General features: G+C 32.0%; 1 protein-coding gene across 2 annotated transcripts; it reads left to right on the forward strand.

Moving 5' to 3' along the window:
• The first annotated feature begins 152 nt into the window (after window positions 1–152).
• Window positions 153–4,437, forward strand: LOC125214400 (methionine aminopeptidase 1D, chloroplastic/mitochondrial-like). Of its 2 annotated transcripts, none has more exons than XM_048115413.1 (10): window positions 153–342; window positions 1,089–1,158; window positions 1,578–1,809; window positions 2,064–2,225; window positions 2,317–2,358; window positions 2,497–2,568; window positions 2,758–2,837; window positions 3,500–3,597; window positions 3,708–3,755; window positions 4,077–4,437. In XM_048115413.1, the coding sequence occupies exons 1-10, from the start codon at window positions 237–239 to the stop codon at window positions 4,220–4,222; spliced, it is 1,056 nt and encodes a 351-aa protein (XP_047971370.1). In that variant the 5' UTR covers window positions 153–236; the 3' UTR covers window positions 4,223–4,437. The 2 variants fall into 2 exon arrangements, with proteins under 2 accessions (XP_047971370.1, XP_047971378.1); XM_048115421.1 differs by having other exon boundaries at window positions 154–342; window positions 1,581–1,809.
• Window positions 4,438–11,581: the final 7,144 nt, after the last annotated feature.

The raw sequence follows: 11,581 nt of genomic DNA on the forward strand, positions 1-11,581 counted from the left end.
AAATAAATTAAAAGAAAAAGATTTTTATTTTTAATAATGAATTATTTTAAATTTGGGATAACCAAAAAAATAGATTCGATGGGAAGAATGAAATTTATACTCGTTTGTACTACTGGGTCGGAAGGGACTATCTAATTTTAGATTCATTTAAAATCGCGGTGAAGATTAAAACCAGTGCCGCAAAAATATCTTAAAACAGATATAGCTGTGGAGGAAGCCAAGCAAGAAAGGAAATAATGGCGGCGGCCACTTCAATTCAACCTCGCTTAATATCCACCTTCCTTGGAGACTGCCGCTTTCTTCCCTCCCATTCAATCCACCGTCTCTTTCGTTTCAATCCAGGTTCCTTAATTTCACCTCCAATTACTAATTTCACCAACTCGTTTGTTGTGTTATTGGAATCCGATATCTATTTGCCTCGCATTTCAAGTTTAATCCGATAAATTCTCGATTGAATCGAGACAGAGCTGGATTTATTTAAGCTTCAAGTCAGTTATTAATTTATTTTTATCAAATGTTCTATCGATACTTCTATTTACTCATCCTGCAACATGTAGTGCTATATAATTAGAATTACCTGAAACAGTTTACATTCGAGTTCTCTCACATCATAAAAACGGTATGGTTAATTATTGTTAATTCACTGGATCGATGTTTGAGTGTGAATAGTTCATTGGAAAATTATGTCATGAGTTTAGTACTGAATTGAGAGTTTTTATTCTGCTTGAGGTTTTGATGATTTAACATTAGTAGAAAGTTGAATTTCATGCTACAGCGTCCAAGGATTTTCCGATTCCTTTTCATAGTCGAGTTTCATGTTAGCCACTTAGCCTTGAACCTTTCTCTTCGTATAGATTGTTATTCATGTGCCACTTCTTAATGTGTGTTTACAATGAACTCGTACAGCTTCCAAGGATTCGCTGTTTCTATTTTCCTTTATAAACCTCTTCAAGTCATATTATGTTGCTATCCTTGTTGAAGTTGGTTGTTTCAGATTTTGGTTATTTAGTTTCACATATTTTTGCAAGAGAAGTATATTTTTGGATAGTATACTACCAACATTGGTTTCATAATGAATTTCTGAGCAGGAAGGGAACATGTTTCAATGAAAATGTCAAGGACGTTCTCTGGATTGACCAATTTATTATTTAACAGAGGGTATGTTCTCCTGTTTCTACAAAATTCAGAGTATTTAAGCACACATTAACTGAAAAAAACATGTGGACTTTATTCTATAGATTGGAAATTAGCTCCTTCTTGAGTATTACTAGTTCATATATTGTTTTGGGGGTATGTTAGTAATGAATTATAAATTAAGAGGGCAGAGAAACATCGTTTAGTTTCTCATTTCATTTAAATTAAATTTATAACAAGAATCTATGCGAAATTTATTCTTTGAAAGAATATACTGAAAGCATGCCCTGTTTAGAGCTTTAACTCTGCAATAAGATGAATATGTTATAGATTATTGCTAAAACCACTCACTTTGTTACTAATAATTAGTGAGTGTATACTACCCCTACAGTGGCTTTCCTTCTTCTTTTTTTGCTGTTGATCTAAATTTATAATCTTCCTAGCAGAAACAATGAAGAATTTGCTGATAGCAAAAGGCAACGTTTAAAACCCGGTACAGTATCTCCCACTCGGCCAGTCCCCGATAACATACCAAAACCTCCTTATGTGAAATCTAGAAAACCACCTGGAATTGCTAGTGGGCCTGAAATACACAACGAGAAAGGGATAGCATGCATGAGAGCCTCAGGGAGGCTTGCTGCACAAGTTCTTCAGCATGCTGGAACTCTAGTGAAGGTTCATTTCTGTTCATTTACTTTTTGCATATGATCTGTCTTGCCAGGCCCATCAAGACTTCAATTCGAATTCGAGTAACTAGTCCTGCTGTTACCTCTTTTCCACTCTCATGAATGCTTCTATTACACTGGTGACATTTTTTTTACTATCTCTAAGGACTAGGAACCTTGAATCGGTACATATATAAATTCAATCATGCATTGGTCTAGCTTTGCACCAGACGTCATTTACAGTTTATTGTCATCCCTTGGCAGCCAGGCATCACAACAGATGAAATTGACCAAGCAGTTCATCAAATGATTATTGACAATGGAGCATATCCATCTCCCCTTGGTTATGGTGGGTTTCCAAAGAGTGTATGCACATCAGTGAATGAGTGCATTTGCCATGGTATTCCAGATTCACGGGCCCTTCAGGTTTGTTGCAGCGAACCATTAGCTTCGAAATAGTATTTCTTTTTATGTGTGAAATTCGCAACTTTAAGATTTCTGGCTTGTGGCTTTGCAGGATGGTGACATTATCAACATTGATGTTACAGTTTATCTTAATGTAAGCAAATAATTGTCCCCAATTTCTCTTGTTTCTGAAGCAGCTAGTTCTCTGTGCAATACGCTCTCAATGAACCCTGAATTCCTTTAAGTTGCTTGATAGAGTCTTTGTGCATTTGACTAATTGACTGACATGCAGGGTTATCATGGTGATACATCTGCAACATTTTTTGTTGGAGAAGTCAGTGAGGAGGCCATAAGCTTAGTTAAGGTAGGGTTGCCTGGTAGGTGCTATTTATCTTTATTCTATTTAGTTCAAAGAATATGTTTCATCTCTAATATTTTGTTTATTTTGATCAAGTCATTGTGTAGGTTGTTTATGACAAAGCTTGTCCTATCATTATTTGCCGTTGAGAGTTTGAGTCATTACTTTCTGACCGATAACCGTGCTTTGTGATAGGTGACCAAAGAATGCCTTGACAAGGCAATATCAATATGTGCACCAGGAGTCGAATTTAAACAAATTGGCAAGACAATACAGTAAGACATCTGTTATATCGCAATTTTCCTGTTGACTGTATTATACAATATAATCATGCCTATACCTGTGCATATTATAATTGAGTCACTCAACTATCATATGATTCGGTTGATCCTTCGATTTTGTGTTACTCCCTCCGTGCCACTCTAGGAGTCCCATTTGAGATCGGCACGGGCTTTAAGAAGTGTAAAAGAAAGTTGGTGAAAAAAGATAGTGGAATGTGGGTCATACTTTTATATATTAGTTTTATAATAAAATGTGAGTGGTAAAAGGTTAGTGGAATGTGGGGCCTATTACCATTTATGTAATATTTCAACCGGGACTCCTAAAGTGGGACATCCAAATATGGTTAACCGGGACTCTTAAAGTGGGATGGAGGGAGTATTTTATTTCTGGAATTTTATTACAGAGTTTAAAGAACTCAACCAAATAAAAGATTAAAACTAATTATTGAATATTGCTCATAAGGACCACATCAGAGATAAACATGAAAGTTGAATGACTATCTTTGCATGAGTACCTGAATGTTAATTGTCTAATTAATTGAGCAATCTGAAATATGGAAGGAACAAACACATCTGATGGCTACTGACTCACATTAGGAGAGAAAATGATAATTTATGTTCATATTTTCTGCTTTGCATTGATTTTCTTTTAAAAGTGACCATGCAGATGAACATGGTTATGGAGTTGTCCAGCAGTTCGTTGGCCATGGAGTTGGAAGAGTTTTCCACAGTGCTCCTGTGGTTCTTCATTACAGTAGATTCTTCTGCTCTTCTTTCAATAATTCCTTACTTTTTTGTGGATTACAACATATGTTATATAAAATTGTCCTACGTTTGATTTCTGATTGATTTTGGTTTATACAGGGAATAATGATCGTGGACGTATGGTTCTAAACCAAACCTTCACCATCGGTATTATCCAAGTCACTCTTACTCTTAAAAAGATCAACTGTTGTGATGCAGAATTTTACAGATAATTTTTTTTTTCTGCTACCCGCTGTTTAAAGACAACTAAAAAAAAATAATATTCCCGGAGCATTGTTTGAGATTTCGGTTTCAAGGCTATTCTGTCTCGTCTGCCTAAAAATCATAATTATGTTACAAAGATGCATTTGTAAATTTTTATATCCAAGTAATCTTGAAGGGTCAAGAATGTATCATACTCTTGTCTCCTCATCTTTATATGGAGACTAAAGTGCAGGTTACGTTCTCACACAGAATCATGTTTTGCAGAACCAATGTTGACACTGGGAAGCATCAACCCGATAATGTGGGACGACGAATGGACAGTTGTAACAGAGGATGGCAGCCTCTCAGCTCAGTTCGAGCACACCATCTTAGTAACCAAGGATGGCGCAGAGATATTAACTCAATGCTGATCCAGGCCCCCTTCACCATATCTTGATTGCAGGAGATCTCGGTAAACATTGGTGGTATGCGGTAGAAAACATTATTTATAAATCTTACTATTTGTTATTGTTTAAATGGTACACAATTGTACGTTAATCTGTCATGTAAAAATGGTGAGTGTGTCATGAAATGGGAACTCATTTCCCTTGTTTTTCTTGAGCCCCTAAGATTAGGGCATCTTCAATGTTTTTCTTTTTTATTTTATCAGTCGGGAAACCATGGGGAAGTAGATCCATTTGTTGCTTTTCCCCTTCAAAATTTTTGATCGAGTCTGATAGCACAATTTACAATGGAATTCTATTCGGAATAAATGTTACTGTAATAATTTTTGGTTAATTATTTGACTTTGTAGTTAGGAGTATATAATTTCAATTTTAAAAATTATAAAACTAATTTAGCTTCTATTTTAATTTTATAATCAGAATCATATTTTTCATTAGATGTAAAAGAAACTAACTGAATGACATAATAAATATGGTACTAATGCTGAAAATTCGGGAAGTGTATTTGTGGCTTTTTTTGGTACGAAAATACCCTTTGATATTATTTTGGGGGGTTTAGGCAATTTGGTCTTTTTACACTTTTAACATTTTAAATCTGATATTATTTTAGTTATGTACTAACTTTGATATTATTTCAAAATTATCATTCTTCTTCCATTTTGTTATCCTTCACTGAATTTGTTTTTTTAATTTCAATATTAGATTTAATTTTACAAAATTTTAAATTTTATTTTTTAAATATCAATAAAATTTTTTAATTATAAAAATTATTAAATAGCAAAAATTAATAGTTATAATCAATATTTGATAGTGTATAGTACTATGTAATCAATAAGGTATGACAACGCCTTAGTTTTAATCAATATTTAAATAGCTTTAATCATAAATAGATTATATAACACAATTTATTCTGAAATAAATATGCATCTAATGTAAGACTAATATAATTTTTGTTTATTAATTTGAAAACAATCAAAATTTACTAGAAAATTTTAACAAAAATACTCCTATATAAAAATTTTAAGTAGGATCAAATTTTTAGTCAACTTCATAATATTTAATCACAAGCAATTATAACAACCGAACGGAGGCTAAATAGAATAACTCTTATTTTTCCATCATGATTAATATTATTTTTCTGTACTTCTTCAATTCAATTGAATATTATATTAAATAACAAAAATTAATAGTTTTAATCAATATTTATAGTGTCCATGAATTAATAGTTTTCATTAAAAAATTTATTGATATTTAAAAATCTAAATATTAAATTTAATTTTATAAAATTAAATCTAATATTGAAATAAAAAAATTCAGTGAAGGATAACAAAATGAAAGAAGAATGATAATTTTGAAATAATATCAAAGTTAGTACATAACTAAAATAATATCGATTTAAAATGTTAAAAGTGTAAAAAGACCAAATTGCCCAAATCCCCAAAATAATATCAAAGGGTATTTTCGTACCAAAAAAAGCCAAAAGGAATAAATGTTACTGTAATAATTTTTGGTTAATTATTTGACTTTGTAGTTAGGAGTATATAATTTCAATTTTAAAAATTATAAAACTAATTTAGCTTCTATTTTAATTTTATAATCAGAATCATATTTTTCATTAGATGTAAAAGAAACTAACTGAATGACATAATAAATATGGTACTAATGCTGAAAATTCGGGAAGTGTATTTGTCCAAGATCTCATAGGAATAATATTTGAATGATTTTTTCAATTATATTAGCTACCTACCTAGAACATTAGGACAACAAAATAACCAATCAAACGAGTTTTCATCATGCTCCGGAGTTTGAATAATCTACTTTTTTCTTGTTTAATTTTCGATTTGAATATTGATGTCGGCTGTTTGCAATTTAATGTCCGGAGATAGATGGAAAAAAAGGCAATGCTCATGAGTTTCAATTTTTTTGGACGAAGAAAATTCATGTCTTAGCACGTGGAAGGAACAAGATAGGTCTCATTTTTCGTTAATACTACTCCAATTATTTTTTCTTTTTATCTCTTCTTTATTTAATCAATCATGCATTAAAATCAGTGGTATTTCAAATGTTGTCTATTTTTTAAAGATATAGGGAGTATTAATTTACAGAAAAATGGAAAGAGTAGAAGAAGAAGAAGGAGGTATAAAATAAGAGACTCCATAATAGTGGACTAGCCAGCGCCCTAGCCACTGGTGTGCGGCTAGTCCGCTATTGTGATCAGCTAGCCGACAAATTTAATTTTTTTTAAGAAGAAGAAACTCATCAAATTGGAGTTAATCTATAAAAAAAACTTTAAAATTGTTTATGATTTTTTTTTTAGAACTTATATTTTATAGTTATGAAATGCTAAAATTAGTATTAGTACATGTAAGAATAGATACAGAGTTAAATGGAAAAATAATAAATACAGAGTTAAATGGAAAAATCTTCACTAATTTGTAAAACTACCGCGAGGTATTAAGGATTTAGAAAGGAAGTGATTTTAAAACTATTGTAGAATAATCAAAAGAATTCAAGTAATCCTTTTTATGGTGTCATAATTATGTTAACAAATATTAAATGAGTTGTCAGTGGAGATAATTTTCTCTCCACAAGTGTTGAAAGGATGGAATAATTTAGATTTATATAAAAAAGTATATTAAATTTTAATGGTGCAACATGTTAAATAAATGGGCATTAAAATAAATAAATGACACTTTCATGCAGAATAGTCGAGTGTTTTTTTTTTAGAAACTACTCCCTCCGTCCGCAAATAGAAAGCCTGTTTTTCCATTTTGATATGTATGCGAATATGAATCTCGGTTCACTTTTATTAGAACAGTGCTTGTGTCAGAAAATGAGCCAAACAAATAGAATGCAAACTTCGAGTAGCACTCGTAGATAAATGCCACAAAAGGAACAGAATAGGCATCGAGCCGTCCGAAAATAGGGCCCGTTTTTCCATTTTGATCCGTCTGCGAATAGGAGTCTCGGTTCACTTTTATCATAAATGGTAATAGGGTATCACTTTTCACTAATTCATTCTACTCACATTTCATTTAGAACTAGTATATACAAGTGAGACCCCTATTCCAGTAACTTTTTTCAGCCCACTTTTCTTAACATTTCTTAACACTCATGCCACCAAGAAATAGAACTCCTAATGGCGGACGGAGGGAGTAATTAACAACAATAAACTAATTCTTAGGTAAGAGAGAATTATCACAAACACTGCAATCATACCAATAGATAGCCAGAGCCTATCTAGGTTATGAATTCGTTTTTCTTCTTACTAAATTTGGTCAAGTCCCCTACTAGAGAACCCATGAGAAATCATTAGATTGTCCTATTTTAACCTTCTTAGTAAGAAGTCTTAGACTTGTTTATTTGTATTTCAATAAATAAGTCGTTATATTATACTTTCTCCGTTCCATAGTAATGGAGGCAATTTTTTTCGGCACGGAGATTAAGAAAAATTGTGTTAGGTGAGTTAAGTAAAGAAAGGGTAAAGTAGGAAATGAAAAAGGTAGAGAGATGTAGAGAGAATAAAATAAGAGAGAGTAAAGTTAATGAGAAGAAATGTGTTGACTTTTACTATAAAGGGAAATGACTTCATTATTATGGAACGTACCAAAATGGCAAAATGACTCCATTACTATGGAACGAAGGGTGTGTTATTTATTCTCATAATTAGGTAAACAAGTGGGCGTGACGTTTCTTGTATACATGCACAAGCTGACTGTACAAGGCATGTACACTCGAATCATCTTTTAATATACAAACCCCAGCAATCTCCCACTTATACTCAGGGACGGAGCCAGAAATTCTATATAAATGGGGAAAAATTCCATATAAAGACATTTTAAGGATTTTAGAAGGGGCTTTTATAAAGGTATTTAAAAAAATTTAAAAATAGTGATAAAAATAGCACAAATGAATTTTTTTGAGGTGGGGCATTTGCCCCTTGTAAAATGCATGTACATCCGTCCCTGCTTTATACTCAAAGAATGCTTTCGAGTATACCAACCGCTTTATTGGCCTTGTGCTACACATTCACACATTTTCTCCCACTTATACTCAAAGCAGAATTTGGCTACTATGTACTCAAACTATAATTCTATAAAAGAATCTACCAATATAGTTTGCTAGAATACATAAAAATGAAACTACAAACTTGTTATTTATATCTTTAATTCTTACTTAGGAGCACGTTTATTTGTTCAAGATATTAATAGGTCCTTTGATCCAGTGGAATGGTTTTATGTTTCTTTCTCAAGTGCACTTATACATATTCCTCTGTCAAAATTCAGTAGTTTTGATCATTTTGAATTTCTACTAATTGAATAAATATAGAAACATAAAGTTTTTAATTAACTTTCACAACATAATAAATAAACATCAACTATTCAAATAGTTAATTCTTGGCTTGGAGTATTAATATAAATTTTAATGTGCAGACTATATTTACTATACAATACTTTTTAGTATTTAAAATAAATACTTTTCTTGTGAGTAGTTGAATTAATTAACTTGCCTTGTAATCAATTATAGTGATTAATTTTCTTGTGAGTAGTTGAATTAATTAACTTGTCTTCTAATCCATTATAGTGATTAATTTTCTTTTATCCTTATTTGAGCAAACGTGACCAAAAGATCTAAAATATTTTTTTTTTTGAATTCATGTTTAACATAAAAAGGTTCAATTGATTCATTGACAAAATAATGGTTCAATATTTAAAGGATTAAGTATTGATTTTGCTACATATTTTAGACTACTGGTACACCGGTAATATTTTTGGTAATATTCGTTACATTGAGTAACATATACTCATGAATTCGTTAAATTTTTGGCAATAATTTTATATTCGTTATATTCGGCAATATATACCAGTAATACTCGTATATATCGGTAATATTCGTTATACTAGCATATACCGATAATATTTTCTGTATACCGTGGTATAAGAAAATTCATACCGTTATCGAATAAAAAACTTACGATGCGGTATTGTACTGTATCGAAAATTACTGTATACCAAAAATTCGGTATTTTTCGGTAATACAATTGATATACCAATTTTTGGTATTTATGCCCACCCGTATCCATAGTTTGGGGAGTGAGGTTGGGGTTGGCATCCACAGTTGGGGGAGTTTACCATTATTCTTCTTCTTCTTCGGGAAATCAGGAGGAGGGGATTGAGGTCAGGAATCTAGGAAGGGATTGAGGTCGGAAATAAGTAGGAATGGTGTGAACTGTGAAGTCAAGGAGGAAAGGAGTGAGGTGGGTAATCAGTAGGAGGGGGCGGACGACGTAATTGATATTCAGAGGGTAATTAGCAGGAGGGGATGGAGTTCATTCCGGTGACGACATCATTGATATCCAGAGGTGAATCAGGAGGAGAGGAATCAGCAGGAGAGGGTGGAGTTCCATTATTGATATCCAGAGGTGAATCAATAGGAAGGGTGTGGAGAGCATTGGGTTCCGCCATTGAAAATAGAACAAAAGGTTAGGAACTCATACTACGTATAATCTGGAAGATTGGTATGATTAACAGAAGTTTTAATCATGGTTTTCCATGGAAAAGTAAAAAACGATATATAGTAGTACAATGCACATTATGCACCAAGTTTGCAAAAATAAAACAGACTTGTAAACAAAGTGAACCAGACTTGGTATGCATAACAAATTGTATATAAAATGAAATCAAATTTGTTCACTTGATAAATCGTAAAGCAAATTTGTTGTGCGTATAAAATTTGATTTGTTCAAAATGCAATTTACACCTTTTCGGTCCTTGGATTATAAAAAATATTGCCAAATGTCTCCGAATTAGAAAAATTATCATTTGAGGACTGAGGTCCTTAATTTCCATAAAAGTGTTCTTTTCCCTCTCTACCCCATTCTCAGAACATCTCTCTTTATTTTGATAAATAAATATATACATACTGAGTTGGAAATATTCAATACTTCAATATTATGCAAATGTGATTTAATACATGTATGATGTAATTTTATACTCTCTCCGTCCTTGATTAGGAGTCACACTTTGACCGAGCACGGATTTTAAGAAATGTAAAGAAAAGTTGGTTGAAAAAGTTAGTGGAATGTGAGACCTACTTACTATTTATGGTAAAAATGAAGTGTGACTCTTAATTGGGGAGAGACTGAAATGGAAAAGTGTGACTCTTAATCGGGGATGGAGGGGGTATAATATAATTGGATAAACATAAATGTCATGGAATTTTTTGAAGAAAATAACATAATTTTGAGTCGAACAATTATGATTATATTACTCCCACTCCGTCCCTAAAGAATATGCATTTTGGATTGACACGAATTTTAATGCAAAATTTGTAAAGTAAGAAAGAGGTAGAGAGAAAAAGTAATCAAAGTATTGTTAGTGGGGAATGTGTTCCCACCTAATTAGAGAGGAAATAATTTCCAAAATTGAAAAGTGCATATTCTTGTTGGACGGATTAAAAAGGAAAGATTACATATTCATGTGGGGCGGAGGAAGTACTTATGCTACCCAAAATAACATTAAGAAAAATGAATTATTATTTAAATAATATCATACTCTCTCCGTCCATTAATACAAGGGCAAATTTCATTAGGCACGATTTTCAAAAAATGTAGAAGAAAGTGAGTTGAAAATATTGTGGAAGGGTGAATCCTACTTTTATATTATGTTTGTAATTGAATGTGAGAGAGATAAAGTTAGTGGAATATGGAGTCCACTACCAAAAGTAGTACTCCCTCCGTCCCACGTTACTTGAGTCGTTTCTTTTTTGCACTCTTTTGAGAAAATGATAATAAATACTCTCTCCGTTCTATAATAGTAGAATCATTTTGTCATTTTGTTAGGTTCCATAGTAGTGGAGTCATTTTTCTTTTTAGTAAAATATCAACACATTTCTTCTCACTTACTCTTTCTCTTACTTTATTCTCTCTATTTTTGCCCCTCTCCTACTTTTTTAATCTTTTATTAATACATTACACATCTTTTTCTTAATCTTCATGCCAAAAAGAAACGCCTCCACTACTATGGAACGGAGGGAGTAGTTAAAGTGGAGAGAAAGAAAACAATGTAGAGAAAGAGTCTTGTCGTTCGTATATATTCTCTTTCTTACTTTACTCTCTCCACTTTAACTATTTATTACTCCTTATGTCCTAAATATTTGTCACTTATTTCCTTTTTCGTTCGTCCCTAAAAATTTGTCATTTTCACTTTTATCATTTTTGGTAGTGGACTTTATATTCCACTAATTCATTCTCACTCACATTTTATTTTAAAATTAATATATAAAAGTAGGACTCACATGCCACTGACTTTTTACTTTCTATTACAT

This window comes from Salvia hispanica, chromosome 1 (assembly GCF_023119035.1).
Source record: "Salvia hispanica cultivar TCC Black 2014 chromosome 1, UniMelb_Shisp_WGS_1.0, whole genome shotgun sequence".
Classification (NCBI taxonomy): Eukaryota; Viridiplantae; Streptophyta; class Magnoliopsida; order Lamiales; family Lamiaceae; genus Salvia; species Salvia hispanica.

Coding starts and splice junctions, on each gene's coding strand:
- LOC125214400 (XM_048115413.1), top strand. CDS start 237: ATGGCGGCGGCCACTTCAATTCAACCTCGCTTAATATCCACCTTCCTT. Junction 1,810..2,063: donor ATGCTGGAACTCTAGTGAAG/GTTCATTTCTGT, acceptor ATCCCTTGGCAG/CCAGGCATCACAACAGATGA. Junction 2,226..2,316: donor CAGATTCACGGGCCCTTCAG/GTTTGTTGCAGC, acceptor GTGGCTTTGCAG/GATGGTGACATTATCAACAT.